This window comes from Stegastes partitus, unplaced genomic scaffold (genome assembly GCF_000690725.1).
Source record: "Stegastes partitus isolate 25-593 unplaced genomic scaffold, Stegastes_partitus-1.0.2 Scaffold1678, whole genome shotgun sequence".
In the NCBI taxonomy this organism is placed as follows: Eukaryota; Metazoa; Chordata; class Actinopteri; family Pomacentridae; genus Stegastes; species Stegastes partitus.
In genome coordinates this window covers 65,816-84,557 of record NW_007579409.1, presented here as the reverse complement: position 1 = coordinate 84,557, position 18,742 = coordinate 65,816, and the positions used below count along the sequence as shown (strand labels likewise).

Below are 18,742 nucleotides of genomic sequence, written 5' to 3'. Positions count from 1 at the left end.
GTAGATTATTTATCTTTAGCGATAGGTTGAGCAGGGATTATATGAAGAGTTGGAGCATACTAGGACAGCCTAAATCCACAGAGGTGTACTTTAGAGAACTGCTGCTAGTTTTACACGTAAAAACCCACTTTTTTTTTTTTTGGGTCCAAGTCAGGTCTTAAGTTTTTTCAGGAAGACTAAACAGTCAACGCGTCATTGGCTGGATTTGAGTTTGTCATTAAGGATTTTGTAGATTTACTGCAAATCAGCCTTTTTTACACGCAGAATGTATAAATGACAGGTTTGAAAATCTTGATTTTAAAGTTATGTTAAAATAGTTTCTACATAGCAGAGACCAACAATATTTGAGTTTGGTGGTTATACAAACCTGCTTATCACTGTAATTTTTACATTTTTTATTCCATACAGAACTATAATTATTACTAATGAGGACATCGTGATCACGTCTTCAGCACTACTTTGGGGCCTTTACTGTACGATATCCCTCTTGTTTAGATTAGAACCCCTTTTCATAAATAGTTTTTCATAAATAGGACTGTGTTTCAAGGTTTAGAGTTTCTTACTGACATGGTTCTGCAACATAGAACATCCATCCATCCATTATCTATACACCTCTCAAATAGTTAGGGACAATAAAAAAAGCAAAGATTTCTTTTTGGCTATACAATCAGATGTATCACTTTTTGGCCACTTCTTAATCAGATTAAGGCTATTGGCCATAATATACTCCAGGGTATAAAATAACCTAAAATAACCAAGAGGTTATACATTTATATTTATATATATAGTTATACTATATATTTATCTAATTGGCCTTTCTTTATAGAAATCTAGTCTCTGTTATTTTTTGTAAATTCTTGCCAAAAAAAAAAAAAGAAGCAAAAATCAACTTGATTCAATGGTGAAAAATATCCGCTGACTTTTATTTTGAAACCCCCCCCGTGCTTGTGTGTAGGGGGGGGAAACGTGACAACTACTCTTATTTTGAAGGCGGAGCTGTGAGCCTCGCTCCGAACCTGCTGCTGCACAGCTGGCAGGATTTATAACGTGTGAGCGGGTCGTCAAAGCTGCGCTGCCTCCAAGGAGCCGCTCATCCGCCGCCGCAGACATCACTCTGATCCCGGTAAGATGACTGACGAGCTCCGCTGTTTGTTACCGCCAACATCCTCCGCTGCTGGAGCCTGTTTTTTTTTTTTTTTGTTTGTTTGTTTTTGACAAAGAAACCAACAAGTTAGGCTGTTTTCTAGTTTGGGGGCATAAACGTTACATGGCGTTTAAGTGCAGATGTTTCCACACTGCAGGATGGATGTTGTATGTGTCCACTGTAAAGTCAGCGGTGATCATCAGAGCTGATCATCTGTGGTTCTGTGTGTGGCACTGAGCCTCTTTCACATGTTGGGATTTCATGTACACTTCTTTTTTTTTTTTAAAGCAGTATTTTGATATGCACAGAGGAAACTCGCCTTAAAGTTGTCTGGGGCGTTGGCTGTCTGTCTGTCTGTCTCTATAAGTGTGTGTGTGTGTGTGTGTGTGAGCTACAGTTACATGCTGACTTGTGAAAGCCTGGGCTGCTCCTGAAATCTGTTTCCAGTTAGGAAGTCTCATTTTTTTTTCACCCAATGATGGAACCACTGAAGCTAAAAAATGCTTCACAGAGGTCAATTAAAATTCCTGTACTGCTACTTTTTCGTTGTCCACCATGTGTGTGTGTGTGTGTGTGTGTGTTCATATCCATGTAAGTGATGCACATGGCTCCAGCAACAACATTCAGGCTCTTTTTTTTCTCCATATCACATACTCTGTAAAAGTAAATGCAACTGTAATTTCTAGAAAGAAAACCACAGTTGTGCATAAGTAAAATATTTTTTTCCCCACTACAGGATAGGAGGAACATCAAATTGGACATTAAACATGAAATTAAAATCAGTGAAAATGATATGATTCCAATATCTTGCTGCGTATTGAGTGGAATACACACAGTGACACATGCACAAACACACAAATAGCAACTAAAAACCAAGTCTGACCTCTCGCTGCCCGACACACACACACACACACACACACACACCAGAAGGCCTTGGGGAGTTTTTTTTTTTTTAAGCAGAAGTCGAAGCCGGTGAATGCATGTTAAAGAAATTACCATGAGCTCAGTCCCATAAAATACATCACAGCCTCATAAAACTTTATGCCACTGGCCTGACTTCACGTCACAGTAACTCCCTGTTGTGTTTCTCCTGTTGTGAGTTTAATAGGATCGAATGTAAATAGGATGCAGACGCTGTGTTTGTACTTTTCATTGATCCCCGATGCAATCTGAATATTTTAGTAGCGGTTTTATTGGAGCTTTTTTATGGACTCCTGCAGCTTTAAGAGTCTGACAACATGAAAGTGAAATAGGCTTTCATTGAGAAACTTGGCAGTGTGTAATTTTTGTCTTGCAGCTAATAAATTCTGCACTGATGTGTTGCGGTTGTGATTTGTGGGATGCAAAGGAAGGAATCGAAGATAGGTAAGTGGATGAGAGCATCCCAGGCCATGAGGATGTCTGGAAGACAAATCATATAGTTGCTTGTTGCAGATCTAATTAGAAAGTTAGAAGAGTTGATGAATACTACTTAAAGTGGTATAGCCAGCAGGTGTTAGCTTAGCTTAGCATAAAGAGTGGAAGTAGAGGGAAACAGCTAGCCTGGCTCTGCCTGTCCAATCAGCCATCATGAACTTCAAGGCTCATTAAATTAATACACTTGATCCTTTTTAAGCCATGCAAAAGCATCAAACTGTGGTTTTATTGTTACTTTTTGTGTCACTGTGAGGTTGCCTGGCAGCAAGTTAAGACTGACAGCTCAGTAAGTGTTAAAAAAAAAGAGAAAACGTTTCCTCAACAGCTTTACAATGATGTCACTGTGACAAATATGAGTTACTGGAAATAATGCAAGTTGTGTCAATGGTGGGAACAGGATGTTTGGTCACCCTAGCTAATGATCTAATGTTTGGTTTGTGAAATTCATATGTAGGTGTGTATTTTTCAAAAAGAAATTGGTTTAGAAATGGTTCGGCTCACACGAGGAGCTGGTGACTGTTGTCTGGGTTAGAATCTGGAAGAACAGTTAGACACTGACATTTGCAGAGATTTTGTTGGTTGCAGATTTATGAGAGGAGACTGGAACAGTTCGAAGGGAAACGAGCCCACGAGACGTCATGAGATAGTTTTAGTGATAAATTTTACCATTAGATTTGAACCTTAGGACGTTCTCCTGACAAAGCTCTCTCTTACACACACATGGAAAATGTCACGGACACTTGCGGAAATGGAAATTGGTCATACATTTGTTTTTTTTTGTTTTCAGCTGCTCTGAAAGACTCCTCGGTTATGAGCGCAGAAACTTGAGTGTGTAACTCAAGACACAGCGAGGCAGGTTAGGAACATCTAACCAGCAGCTTCTGGTAAAGCCATCACGTCTGTCCTGTCGTAGTGGGACGCGTTGTGTTTCTTTCGGCTTCGCTCTACATGCCTCAGATCTGTTGTATCAGCTTTATTCCGCAGTCTGGAATGTGGCTCACCGGAGCCAGATAAAACAATTATTCAATCTGACTTTGCAGCGTACAAATGTTTAGCTGAACTCGCTGCTCAGTTTCAAACACTGGTGTGTGTTTGTTTTTCAGATAGCGTGATTAGAATCAGGAGTGGGAACGCTCTCAGTGTGATGTTGTTGGGCCACGATAAGGCAACACTGATCCCTGAAGGTGCTTTTTAGCAATATTTGTGTCCTAACAATGGATCAGTCGGCCATGTGTAATATGGAGGGGGAATGATCCCACAGCTTTTACAGTTCAGCTCAGCTCTACTGAGCTTTTTAGTGTCTTTCAGCTCATTGTTGTAGCTTTCAGCAAAATAGGCTTTAATAAATTCTCTTAACACGAGCTGCTGAGCACTAAACGACAAAGAAAGAAGCTATTGAGCACGTTGTGAACACAGCAAAACTGAAGAGTTACATAAATCGCAAAGAAATAGAGTGAATATAAATGCGACAAGAACCATGACTCTATATGACTGCTTATACTGCTGTGTCCGCTAAATACGCAGGCTGTGTCCGAAATCACCCACTATATCCTATATAGTGCACTATAGTTACCATTTTGTAGTGCTGTCCGAATGTTAACTTACAAATGTTACACCCTACATAGTGCACTCAAAATATCCCACAATGCACCGTGAAAAGTAGTGTACAGCCGATGGTCACTAACCAAGCAATATGGAGCATTATGCAATGCCCAAAAGGAAATGTAAAGACGAACGAAAGGGTGAAAACTTGTCATTAAAATGTAAGTAGGTTCCCATTTATGCTTTGTTAATTTTTATTTTACCCGTTTCTTAGCTACGCAATGAACTGTGTGTTTGTACTACGCTGTTACGGCACAAATCGTGGCTAGCTCGAGTAGTGTCCGAAATGTTACTTTGCCGAGGTGCTCCCTACATAGGTCACGACATAGTTCATTATATGGTGGTGCCTGGATGATTTTGGACACAACTGCCGTTTTTCCAAATTATAGATTGAAGCACTTTTCATTGTGTGCCACAATAGTTGGGGACAGGAAGTGCAATGTAAAGGAATGCAAATTAATTCAAGTTTTTTAGTTTTTTTTACCCCGCTGTTCTGCTTGATTCTCATTTTATACAACTAATTTTCTAGAGAAATAAAAATTTGCAAAAAATAAACTGCCTACCTCAACCGGACTCTTTTAAAAAACACAAAAAAACTCAGCTACAACCAACAATCAAATTAAAAAAAATAAATAAATAAAAAATGGAGGGACTTTTTGGCTGAACTGCAGGCTGTGTTTACTCGGAGCATAGAACTAATATAGTAATGAGAATACAAAGCAAAAATGCAAACAGTAAAATATCTACACTAAGTAGAGCCACACTCTTTTCCCAGTATTGGTAAAAACCTGCGGACACTGCATAAATATGCAACATGCAAAATGTCGAACACAGTGGTTCCATGTTTTTTTTCAGTTTTTGTAAAATAAATAATCAACGAAATTCAACTTCACTTCATTTAATGGCCTTTTCCTGGATAAGATATTTGTTTGAGTTCTGTCTACTTCTAGTCATAGTATTTCAATGCAGGTTGCAAGACTTTAGAATGCAGTTAAAAATGAGCCTACAGTGAATAAAAATGTGACTGGAGCAAATAAACACTCTAAACTACTTGGAGTTCAGAAGGTTAGGGCGATTTCTTCCCAGCATCCCTATATAATAACATGTTGCTATTCATGCCTTGCCTTGACATTTAAACAATAAGCCACCCCTTATTATGACGGAGGGAGTTCATGAAGTGCCATTAGGATATGAATCCAAGTTTATTGTTATTACTTGTTATCCAGCCCATTATTTCATATCTAAATGCCGACACAACAATAGGTGGAAATGCAGATAAAGTTGAGAAGTCAAAGAGACACTTCAAGGACTGAAACAGTTCAGATGTGACGTGTAGGTCAGGCTGCACGCAAGTATAAGATAAATATTTTGTACATTCACAGTTCTAACCCTCTGCTATTTTTAAACCACCAGGAAGTTCCATTAAGAGACATTTTCTGCAAACCAAGTCAGTGATTAAAGAGATTTTTCAGACAAGTCAGGGGCACTGAGGTCACACCTGCAGCACAGACCGAGTGACGTAAGTTCAGCCAGGGGTTTATGGTAACGCGAAGCTGCATTAATGACATTTGAAAGTAAACACAGACAGTAATGGCCGGTGCACTGAACAATTGTCGGTGCGTACCTGGATTGTGCCAGCTTCTGTTGGAGATTTCCTGTTTCTCAGTTCCCCGCTACATTCTTGGGCGATAAGCTCATGCCAACACACACACACAGAAACACACAAAGGGTTGATACACTCCAAAATAATACACCGCTAATATACTATTCCAGTTTGTCACGTTCACTCCAGACAATTGTCTTCACTTTACGTGCTTTTTTTACTGTGCTGTTGGTCTCTTTCTCGCATTTTTAAATGTGTGCATGATTTTCTCCTTGTCCACATGACATGATGTCATTCCTCCGCGCTCTATTTTTACACCACAGATCGGGTTGGTTTGGAGAAACTGGTTTAAATCAGGTGGCTGAGGTGGAAGAGGATTCACACAAAAGAAGGGACAGAGAAAAAAAAAGAAGACATTCAGAAGGATTTAGAACCAAAGCACCCAAACCACACAGCAGAGCTAACCAAAAGCTGAAGGATAACTATGATATTTTCTTATTGGTAACAAATGCCAACAAAAACCAACAACAAACCGATCCTACTACCATGCCTGTGCAAAGCCAGATTCCTCAGTGCCGTAAAACTCAATTATTGTACATATCAATTAGCCTGCACGTATCTGATTCAAAACAGTCCCCACAATTCACTCCTGTTTGAGCTGATTTGCTGGCCTTACGAAAAACACCAGCCTCGACCCGACGCCAACCAAAAGTCTTACCCATAAAAATGTAATGTTTACCCTGCGCGGACAAAATTATGTGACTCTGTGGACGGATTCACGTTCCCACAACGTGAAGCGATCGCACACAGTTTTCCTTGGCTGCCGCGCCGGCCTCAACTCTGCCTCCCGACTCCGGACTGCGTGACACAACTTCATTTTGAATTTCAATGTTTCCATAGTGATCAAACATGGAATTGGCAGCTTGGATGGAAGAAAATGATGTGTTGCTGTACGCGCTCGGGTGTCGTGACACAGCAAGAATATTTATTGCTGAACAACCGACTAAAGACATGCAGCAACAATGTCCTCAGAGCCGGCTGACGTCAGCCAGACCTCATTTATTTTGCTCCAACCTGTGTGGATACTGGCTCGCTTCCTGTCAGCCATTGTTCAGCTCCCATCAGATAACATTTTTTACGTTGTTGATAGCCAAGTATCACTATTGCCTGCTCTAAAGAATTGGACCCACATAGTACTTTGTGTAACTGTAGACTATCTGCATGGTATCTACTAAGTTTGCCTGTGCAGCCTTGAGCATGAACAACAAAAGAGCAGAAAGCACAGATAATCATAACTTCATTGATACTTGTTCGAAGGACGTACAGTGGCACTTGAAAGTTTACGATCCCTAAAAAATATTCAGTATTTTTTTGTAAATATGCCTTAATGCATAATTAGATTTTGATACAAGTCCTAGAAGTACACAAAGAGAACCTGATTCAACAAAAAGAGACCAAAATTGTATGCTTGGTAATTTAAAAAGGTTCCAATATTACACATCTGTGAGCAACAAAAGCAAGTGGACCTCGAATATTAGCAACACTCCAATGACAGTGGACGCCTTGTTTTTTCTCCCAAAATCTGGTCTCCACAACCTGCGATTGTAAAAGTGTATTAACGCATGACTAAAAGAGACCTCAGAAAAGGAGTTTATGATGTCAAACAGGCTGGAAAGGCTTACAAACCATCTCCTAAGAATTTGGACTCCACTAACCCACAGTCAGACAAACTGTTTACAAATGGAGGAAATTTAGGCTACTGTTAAACTCCCCAGGAGCAGAAGATCACTCCAAAAGCAAAGCGTGTAACAGTCCACGAGGTCACAGAACAACCCAAGCTACCTCTAAGCAACTAAAGGCCTCTTACATTGGCTGATAGTGATGCTACCATTATGAGAACAATAAACAATAGAGATGTGCACGGGGTTGTGCAAGAGTTGCAAGGAGAAAGTTATTGCTCTCATAAAAGAACATTGCAGCACATCTGCTGTTAACTAAAGATCACGCTGATAAGCCAGAAGACCTTTGAAAATGTGTTTTGTGGATGGATAAGATAGAAGTAGAACTTTCAAGTTTAAATTAGAGAAAGGAAAACTGCACTTCAGCTGAAGACCTGCATTTTCTGTAGGGCATGGTGGTGGCAGTGTCATGACTCAGACCTGTGAGGCCAGGAAGGCTTGTCAACAATGCAACAATGAATTCTGAATTACACCAGCGAATTCTGCAGGAAAATGTCACAACATCCATTCATGAACTTAATCTCAAGTGAGAGAAAGCCAACGACCCCAAGCACAAGAGTCCTTCTACCGATGATTGGTTAAAGAAGAAATGAGTTAATGTTTTGAAATGGCCATGTAATAGTTCTGGCCCTAAACTTAATAGAAATGCTGTGGAAGGACCTGAAGGGACCATTTCATGTGAGGAAACCTGTCCAAATCCCAGAGATTAATCTGTTCTGAATGGAGGAATGGGGTAAAATCTTTTCAAACAGATCAACAGTTAACAGACATTTAGTTGCAGTTCTTGCTGTAGAAACACTGGAAGCAGCGTTTTGCACACGCCTAAAATTAAATAAATGGCCAAGTATAATATTTTTGTCTCAGTGTTTATTTGGGTTCTCTTTTTCTACTAGAAGACTTGTGTGAAAATCAGGTGATGTTTTACATCTTAATTATACAGAAATATAAAACACTCTACAGGCTTCATAAGCTTTGAAGCAACACCATCAAAAACAACAGGACGCTGAAGTGAGAATAACAGATAACAGACTATCAGTCCTTGCCGTCTTCCAATGGAGATGGATGAGTAACCTCACCCACTCCACAAATAAACCAGCTACCGGTTTTTCCATTAATAAGTGACGAATTAGCAGGACACTGAAAGGAAGATGTATGTCCACTCCACATGGTGTATGGCCTCGGTTTGCGAGGAGACAAGACCACAAAAGAAGTTATTTCATCAACTTTATTAACAGCAGCACCTTTAACCTCGACCGCATACCTCAGTGTGACTCTGGGTGACAAAGTCACATCAGGTGGACTGTTTACATCTATCTTACTATATGTTGTGCTGCCAATGTGAAATATGGAATGAAATAGTTTTCTCTCTGACGACATACAAATCTGTGAAAGTGCAGAACCCTTGAGTGGCCGTAGAGAAAAAAAGGAACTGTGGTAACTGTAGTACAACCAGAGGAAGGTCATTGATGTGTGATGTGAGTTTGGTGGCACTACAAACGATAAATGTAACGTTATTGAGTTTTTTTCAAAGCATTTCCTCTCGCCGTGGTAATTTGTTGACGGTCCCTGAGCTGCACGTAAAGATCAATGTAATTCATAAAGAACGGAGGACGTCTCATTTTGGGGGGAAAAAAACGATTTTGGCCGGTTGTAGGTTGTCGTCTGTATTATAACATTTGGAAAGAGGTGCCATTTGATTTAAAATGTCGATTTGCTTTAGAGTTATAAATGCCGGAAGTTCGAATCTTTGAATATCTTTCCAACTTTACTGAACTCTGGAAGTGACATTGGTAAAAAAAAAATGAAATAATGTGTGTGAACGAGATAATAACTTGTGACCTCAAGTTAATGACGCGTGGGAACGAGATAATTTAACCAAATAACTTGTGGCCATGAGATAATAACATGTGGCCATGAGATATAAAGTCTAAGTGTGTGAATACTTTTTATAGGTGCTGCATGTCGTCACTCAGTCACAAGTCTTTGTAGAACACCTTAGTGAGGGGGTATCCCAGAAAGCCCTGCTCTGGAGTCTCTAGTTTCAGCTCCTCGTGGCCTCTTGATCAGAGATATTATTTATCACAACAGTGTTTATCAGCTTTCTGTGTTAACCCAGGTTTTCTTCTTCTGTGTCTGCTCGCATAAAACGAGACATTTGACGTTTCTCCTGCACAAAGTGAACTGATGGCGTGCCGTGTACTTCAGTTTTTTGATAAATCGGAATGAAAATGTAATTAATTATTCTCTGTCATAAATTCTAATACAATCATTGATTTTTTAATCCGTGTCCTGTTTTCTGTAATGCCAGCAGCGTCATTATGTTCTCCAGAATTTGCTGTCAAAGTGAGACTACAAGTAGAGTAAAGCAGACTTGACAGCAAAACAGGACCAAACATAAAAACAGATTCATGACTTGTCTGCATCACTAACGTAATATTTGTAGGATCCTGTGGCAGTGCAACAAGTGTTTACAGCAAAAGTAAGCGCCTCCATATTTAAAAAAAAAAAAAAGAAAGAAAATACTGATTTTTAAACCCCTTAATTGTTCCTGCCTGATTTTGCCTGATTTCTCTTTTATTTTTAATAACTTTAAGTTCATCGCATAGGGAACTATGTATAATGGCCTAAATTTAATACACTCGCTGTAAGGGAAAAAAATAAAACTTCGAATTAAGATTTCAGGGGCATCTTTTCAGGGTGAATATAGTGTTGTTGCTTTTTTTTGTTTGTTTGTTTGTTTGTTTGGTGATGAAAGATGTTCCAGTTATTTTTAAATGCATCTAAAATGTATTTTAAAGGTTTGCCTGGTGCTAAGAAAAATAGAATGGGGACCTTTAAACGTCTAAATTTTACGCACAGTTTATAAATCATTTTGAGAGCTGCATTCACAAACTGTACATGCTGGTGTTAAATAATGAGCACTTTAGCAGTCAGAGACCAAAAAAGGAGATGCTACTGGGACAAATATGAAGCTCATGAATGCAATTTAAGTGTCTGCCTTTACAAACCAAAACTAGCTTTAACCTCAAATTGTTATGTATGATTTCTTGATGTAAAAAGACAGTTTGTGGGGAGAAATTTTAAAACTACAACAACTTGAAGCTGTAAAAATCAAGCTGTCAGTCCACAGCTACCTCTCTCCGCTGTCAAAGACCACCATGATGATTTTCTATTTCAAAGCCTCCAACAGGTCATCAACATTAACAAACCAACACCTCTCACCTCTTGCATCTAAAAATTTATGTCTAAACCCATCTCTGATTTTTGCTAAAAACTCAAGAGATAGGTTGGCAAATTTGAGCATTTTAACAACACAACCCAAACTTGTGGTGACGTCTTCAGCCAAAACCAGAACTTCCTCGCGAATCTGTGCCGACATGCAGCTCCGTGCAGGAAGCGAACGCTATAGTTTGTGGTTTCCTAGGGAGTGGTTCGTGTAAGAAGTGGAGTGTGAGTGTGTGTGTGTCGGTTCTGTCAAAGAGTTGTCAGCGGTCCAGATCTCACCACATTACTCATACCAGGCATTCCTTCATGTGTTCACCTCACTGTGCAGACACACACACACACACACACATACACACACACACACACACACACACAGTAGTTTGTGAGAATTCCTTGTGGTCAGCCAGCGTGAACTTGATGTGGGAAATAACTCGAGTGAGCAGACTGTATCCATGTCTTCCTCTACATTTCTGCGTGTTTGTGTAGCTGTGATTTTGCCATCTTGTTGCGTATTCTTTACAATCTGAAATCCTGACCCTGTAATCACGGCTCTGTCATCACAGTTTTGGTGGTTCAACGTGGCGATTTTCATTCTATGTTTAGAAAGTTTATGTGCGTTGTATTTTAGGGAGAGTGATTATTGGACTGTGAGAAATCAAGTCAAGTCGATTTATTCTTAGAGTGCGTTTAAAAACACAAAGTTCTTTATCGAAAGTGTTTCCTGATTATAGCAAAAATGAATGAGATGTATGTATATTAGCAAACGAATACAACAAGCAACTACTAATGATGAATCATTAGATTGAGTTTAAAGATATCAGTGGAGGAGGAAGGTTTAATAGTGAGCAGTAAACTATTCCACAGTTAAGAGCTAATAATGCCAGTCATCCCTAGATTTTACCTGAGAGCATAGGAGATGGAAAGACGTGATTGGTCAGCAGGTCTGAGGGGTCTGGAAGTGGAAAAGGGGGCTGAAGAGCTCAGAGACGTAACCGGGTGCCAACATCAGCTCTGTGCTTCAGCAGCGGCCGATGAATAGAGGCCAGCAGGGGGGAAGAGTCCTACATAGTCAAGAAGAGAGGAAATAAAAGCACAAACTGTAACACAGACAGGAATGATTCCAGAAATCAGTTACCCAACTATGCTGCAGATCTGGTTGTTATTACAGCCCACCGTCCAGTTTCAGATTTAACTTAAGGGTGAACACAAAAAATGACTACTTTGGCACGTCTCTGTATGTAACACATCTGGTTTAAAAATATGATCATATTTTTCATCTTCAAATCAAATAACACATTAATCAATTGTCCGCCTCTCACGTCGGCCCTAAACTTTATTACAGGAAGAGATAAGACGTATGAGCGAGGAGGAACAGAGCACACAAGCACCACGACATGAGTGCAAACACGCAGGTGGACACACAAAAAACACAGATAAAGACGCCTGTGTTGCCACGATGTTACACAAAACAAACATTTCTGTGGCTCTGTTCTTGTGTCAGCCTGAGTAATGAAAGGCATCTCATCAGCAAACTGCTTCAGTAAATATCAGCTGTTTGTTTCTCCGCAGTTAGAACGTGCATTCGACAGCGCCCCCGTGTGGTAGTTTTAGGTGGTTTTCTCCAATGAAAAACAAAATGACTAAATCCATGCAGTGACGCTTACACACAGCTGTGAACCAACAGAATGACTACATCTTAAGTCCCTCGACACCAAAAACCTGCAGGTGTGTTTGAAAGGCGCAAATCATCAGTTTCTACTTTACGACGGTGCTTGAACTATCTGTGATGTGTGGACCAGTCAGTGAAAACAACCAAAGCTAAGTTTAATGTTGTGATATTTGATTTAAAATCATTTTACTCTGTATATATCATTCAAGAATTCGCCAAAAAATAAATATATGCTGTAAAAGAAGCCGTTAGTAGCATCACTAAAATTCTGGGAATTTTTTTGGCGAACTTGGCTGAAATACGGGCTGTGTTTGGACTGGACACAAGTATGAACAATAAAAATGTAATCAGTAAAATATCTATGGTACATAATCATTTTTTTCATGTTCATTCCAGGTTTTTTTACATTTTTGTAAAATGAATAATCAAACAAAGTCAACTTTCAGTTTCTCTTTTTTTTTTAAAAAAGATTTATGGCACTCTAACTTTATAACACTGTAGAAAACACATTCATGAGTTTTCCCTCCTTCTAGCCATTGTTGTTCTGTTTCCGTAGAGGTATTGGACTTTATTTAACAGCTAAAAATGAGCGTACATATAGTAAAAATGTGACAGGAGCAAAAAACACCCCAAAACTGCTTAGAGTTCAGAGGGTTAATTGTTTAACATCTGATGTGATCTTGTCTTATTTCCACCAGCAGCTCAAGCAGCACACAGAGCTGAAAATCGCCCCCCCCCCCCTAAAAAATCGATTAATCAGTTAGTGATCACAGAAAACCAATTCACAATCATTCGGATGAATTATTAACTGAACTGTCTTTTCCTCGCTAATATCAGGAATTCTAAAAGTAAATCTCAAATCTGTATAATTCGTACCGTGATGCCTTTATGGTGAGCAGGATTTCAGATTCCCTCTCTTCTTGCTGTAGGTGTGAGTCCAGCGCGACGTGACGATGGCAGACAGCTCTCACTGCTTCTACTGCCGCGAGGACCTCGGGGGGAAGAGGTTTGTTCGTAGTGAGGGCAGGCCGGTGTGCGTTCGCTGCCACACCAAGTTCTGCGCCAACTCCTGCGCCGAGTGCCACCGACCCATCTCTGTGGAAACTAAGGTGCGTTATCAAGCTCAATGTTCACTTTCAAAGTATTGTATCTTTTTTTTTCCACTGAAGAAAACCTCTCTCTCTTTGTCTCGTCCTCCATCAGGAGCTCAGCCACAAGGGCCGATACTGGCATGAGGAGTGTTTCCGCTGTGCAAAGTGCTACAAGCCTCTGGCCAAGGAGCCCTTCAGCACCAAGGATGACCGCATCATGTGTGGGAAGTGCTGCTCCAGAGAGGACGCTCCTCGCTGCCACGGCTGCTACAAGTCCATCCTGGCTGGTACGACCTTCACATCGAGTTTTTGTCCTGTTGGCAGAGAGGCATTGTGATGGAGGAGATTTGGAAAAAAGTGGCCCATTGGTCAACTTTGGTGATTAAAGGACCTAAGACTCATCACCAAAGAAACTCATTTTCATCAGAAAATTCTAGTTTTTAAGCAAAATAAATGTGTGTCTCCAATTATGGTATTAACATTACCATAATAACTTACTACCCCAACCCCCTCCCCCATCCCCACTCTCACCCCAACCGGTTGGGGCAGATGGGCAACTTCCCTGAGCTTGGTTCTGTCTGAGGTCCCCCTCCCTAATCGGGTTATTTTGGTTCCTTCCCACTGTTGCTGACCACTTACTGTGTTAAGCACTATGAGATGACATATGTTGTGAATTGTGCTATATAAATAAAATTGAACACTTTTGCAGTCTGTAAACATTGTTAACACTTAAAACTGGGATCAGTGGATGAAAAATGTCTCTCTACGGGTTGTTTTTAGTCAGAACTAGTACTATTGATCCTTTTCTTGTCTCCTGCAGGCACAGAGAGTGTGGAGTACAAAGGGAACTCATGGCACGACGAATGCTTCACCTGTTTTAACTGTAAACGACCAATAGGATCGCTGAGTTTCCTCTCCAAAGGAAATGACGTTTACTGCAGCCCCTGCTACGACAAGAAATTTGCCAAACATTGCGTCAGCTGCAAGAAGGTAATTGCTTTCAAACATGGAACCCACATATACAGTTGAAACCAGAAGTTTACATACACTGTATAAAAAGACACATAACCTTTTTTTTTCTTCTGACATTAAATCAGACTAAACTTTTCCTGTTTTAGGTCAGTTAGGATTACCATAATTATTTCTATTTGCTAAACGCCAGAATAATGAGAGAGAGAATTTTTTTATCACTTACTTCAAAGTCAGAAGTTTTGATACCCTAAGAATACTATGTCTTCAAGCTATTTAGAAAAGCCCAGATGATGATGTCATGGCTGTGGAAGCTTTTGATAGGTTCACTGACGTTTGAGTTAATTGGAGGCACACCTGTAGATGTATTTTGAGGCACACCTCAAACACTCTGCGTCCTTTTGTGACAATATGGAAAAATCTAAAGAAATCAACCAAGACATCAGGAAGAGAATTGTGGACATCCACACGTCTGGCTCATCCTTGGGTACAATTTCCAGATGCCTGAAGGTTCCCAGAAAGCTTGCAAGCCTGAGAACACCATCCCAACGGTGAAGTACGGGGGTGGCAGCATCATGTTGTGGAGGTTTTTTTCTGCAGGAGGGACTGATGCAATTCACAAAATAGATGGTATCATGAAGAAAGAACATTATGTGGAAATATTGAAGCAACATCTCAAAGCATCAGCCAGGAAGTTAAAGCCTGGGCACAAATGGGTCTTCCAGATGGACAATGACCCAAAGCATACTTCAAGATTAGTTACAAAGCGGTTTCAGGACAACAAAGTCAATGTTTTGGAGTGGCCATCACAAAGCTGTGATCTCAATCCTGGAGAAAATTTGTGGGCAGAGCTGACAAGGTGTGTGGAGCAAGGCAGCTTACAAACTATTGTGAGAAGCTTGTGGAAGGAAACCCAAAACATTTGACCCAAGTCATACAGTTGAAAGGCAATGCTACCAAATACTAAGGAGATGTATGTAAATTTCTGACTTTGAAGAAAGTAATAAAACATTCTCTAAAAAAATCCTTGCTCTCATTATTCTGGCGTTTAGCAAATAGAAATAATTTTGGTAATCCTAACTGACCTAAAACAGGCAAAGTTTAGTCAGATTTAATGTTAGACAGTGAGAAAAAAAAAAGGTTCTATGTCTTTTCATACAGTGTATGTAAACTTCTGGTTTCACTTGCAATAAATATAATCACATTTCCTAACACTATCGGCATGCTGCTCTTTCAAACTTTGTGATTAGACTCGTTCTTTTACTTTTACTTTGTTCCATTTAGTGCCTCAAAGATACTCAAATAAAAGTTCAATCAAACAATATGCACATACAGGATTTAATTTGATGGTAATACTGTTGTTTCCTTCTGTCTGCAGCCTATAACCTCTGGAGGAGTGAACTACCAGGACCAGCCGTGGCACGGTCACTGTTTTGTGTGCAGCTCCTGCTCAAAGCCTCTGGCAGGGTCCAGTTTCACCAACCACCAGGACCAGGTCTTCTGTGTCGACTGCTACAAGAACTCTGTGGCTAAGAAATGCAGCGGCTGCCAACATCCCATCACAGGTTGGCTTAAATGAACACTGGATATTGTCAACAAAAGGAGAATATTGTGCCATCACAGAGTCAGATGATATGATACCAACACTTTCAGTTTTGCTGCTAAGACTCAAGCAGGGGGCTTTGGATCAGTAGCTGAAAAGGGGCCCAATATGGGAGCTTTAAGACAAGAAGAAGTTCTTCTATAAACTGGGCAAACTTTGCTAAGGCCTCATTTTTCAGTCAAGATTTTAAAATCAACATATTATGCAAGTGGCAAATACTGCAGCTGCCATTTATTGTGTGATTAATATACAGTACAACGGCTGCCAACAAAAACAAGATACTTCAAGTAACTAAAAACCACTTTAAGTAAAAATGTCATCAGTAGGATATGGTTGCATTATATTTCCTGATTTTGCAAGTTTGACTGAATAAAAAGGGATCCCAGCCTCGAGTGTTGACTTGTTTTTTGGTTTGCAGCGTGGTGAGGCTTTAATATGAACACAATGTTAGAAACAACATTTTGAAGAGTTTGGAGTCACTTTAAAGCTGTGCTGCTGATTTAGCCCAGAAAATAGGTCACAATTACAGACCGACTCAGTGTCTAACTCTCCTTTTCTCTCTTGTCCTCCCAGGTTTTGGTAAAGGAGTGAACGTTGTGAACTACGAGGGTAGCTCCTGGCACGAATACTGCTTCAACTGTAAGAGGTGCTCCCTCAGTCTGTCCAACAAGCGTTTCGTAGCCAAGGGAAGAGACATCCTCTGCTCTGACTGCGGCAACAAATAGCGATGGACAACTTGTTTTTATTTTGTTTCAGAGTGATTTATACAACCGTTATGACAAAAAATTTCCAGGCTTTTTTTTTAAAATAAAGGCCAGTGTCATCATTTTAATATTCTGTCTATTATCTAGTTGAAATTCTGGGAGATGAAACATTAAGTGACAGTAAAGATGGGACCAAAATATAATTTTTGAGAGCTGTTGATTGCTTTCTGTGGTGCTGCACACTGCTGAGTGATGCTAAAGACAAGATTTGTCCTCCAACTTTGAAATAAGGAGTTTGAAAGACAGCGAGTGTGGCAGTTTCCTGTAGGAGACTTACATGACATAAAATATGATAACAAAGTCCATGTTAAACTATGCAACCCAGTGATTTTAACTCATTTGAGCAGGAGATAAATGGCTGACTTTGCTGTAAAACTAAGAGCATCTTGTTGTGAGTTTTCACCTTCATGTTTTACTAAAGAGTTAACGTCAAGCTACAGGCTACCTTGTATTTTTAAAAGCTGAAAAATCAGTGCTTTTTACGTTGCAGTTACATAATATAAATCTGAAAAAAATACGTGAATTATGATTCTTTAAATTGCACTTTTCACCTCTTTTTATAACAGAAAAATAACTAATTATGTTAGTGGCTTTAACGTCTACTTGATGTTTTTCTACATTTGAAAGGTAACATCATTCTGTGACCAAATAATCAAAATCCTTGCAACTTTTCATCGCTATGCTTGATGTACAGTATGTTTGAAGTAAATAAAACTGTATGGACTTTTACTAATTGCTGTTGCTCCAAAGCAAAGGGAGGAATAAATACCAATTTTGGAATATATGCAAACTGCATGCCTTGATGTGTTGTTGTAATGGAATAAACTTTCTATAAAACGGAGAAATGCATTTGTTTTTATTGATTTCAAGGTTCCATGTTGACATGTAGAAAGCTGCCATTATTACCACGTCTTATGCAGGTGGGGACAGAAAAAATAAGCATCTGAAATGCATTGTCTTGGATAAAAGGAAGTTTAGCACAAACCTACTCTGAAGCCTGCTGACATAAAATTGTTGTTCTACTATAAATTTCTAAAAGATTGTTGGCATTGTCTTTGTGTTACTCATTTTACACAGATAGTTTAATTCCACAAGGAGACGGAATGGTCTTGTATATGATCTTAAAACAGTGGTTTGGCTCCACATGTGCAGACAGTGTTTACAGAAAGCAGCACATGTTTGACAAATCTAATTACCTTTTAGCTTATTGCCTTTATGTGGAATTCAATTACTTCTTTTTACATAAGCTATACGGTTCTTGTCCTCTCTATTTAGCTTTTCTGTCTCACCTGCAAACACACGCATAACACGAGAGAACCAATCACAGTCAGACAACATCGGTCTCCGCTTCACAAACAGTCATACCGCCTTTATTTACAGAGACGGGTTAGTAATAAATGCTTCATCCCAGAGGTTGAAAGCAGTGAAGCACTAGGAAGCCAATTCTTTGCAGCATTAATAGTTGCTGCTGAGAGTCTAGACCAGGATTTACTTTTGGAGTCTTTTCAGATTATCTTATTGAAGGTAAGTGCTTTATCAGTTCTTCTTTGACAGTTAAAGTTCAGTATGACCACATGTTGACATGATTAAAACTAGAAATGCTCGTTTCAAAAACAATAACTTCATGGAATGAGAATATTGTGTTAATTGTCTCTATAGTTTTTTTTAATACATGAACACAAGTGTGCTTTAGTAAAATGAAGTAAATGAAAAGTTCATTTGCAACAACAGATAACTCCATTTTTGTAGATTTTCAGAAAACTTTTTTTGTTGTTTGCCTGAGATAATATCAAACTGAAGTCGAGTGGATTTGACTCAGCAGAAATGACAAAAATAGAGATAACTTAACTTTGATTGATATTGTCTCAGGTAGACGATGGAGAAGTGGGTTTTCTGAAGGTTTGTGAAGATGGAGTT

The 18,742-nt window shown here is 39.5% G+C and overlaps 1 protein-coding gene across 1 annotated transcript; it reads left to right on the top strand.

Annotated features, from left to right (window-relative positions):
• Positions 1–1,039: 1,039 nt before the first annotated feature.
• On the top strand, positions 1,040–17,668 carry LOC103371980 (four and a half LIM domains protein 1-like). The gene is made up of 6 exons (XM_008301484.1): positions 1,040–1,123; positions 13,328–13,507; positions 13,602–13,776; positions 14,310–14,479; positions 15,837–16,023; positions 16,635–17,668. Exons 2-6 carry the CDS (start codon positions 13,352–13,354, stop codon positions 16,784–16,786), a joined length of 840 nt encoding a protein of 279 aa, XP_008299706.1. The 5' UTR covers positions 1,040–1,123; positions 13,328–13,351; the 3' UTR covers positions 16,787–17,668.
• The last annotated feature ends 1,074 nt before the right edge of the window (positions 17,669–18,742 follow it).

What these genes read in the sequence shown, in the direction of transcription:
- LOC103371980 (XM_008301484.1), top strand. Translation starts at nt 13,352, where the DNA reads ATGGCAGACAGCTCTCACTGCTTCTACTGCCGCGAGGACCTCGGGGGG. An exon ending in CCATCTCTGTGGAAACTAAG is followed by an intron (nt 13,508 to 13,601) that starts GTGCGTTATCAA and finishes GTCCTCCATCAG; the next exon opens with GAGCTCAGCCACAAGGGCCG. An exon ending in CTGCCAACATCCCATCACAG is followed by an intron (nt 16,024 to 16,634) that starts GTTGGCTTAAAT and finishes TTGTCCTCCCAG; the next exon opens with GTTTTGGTAAAGGAGTGAAC.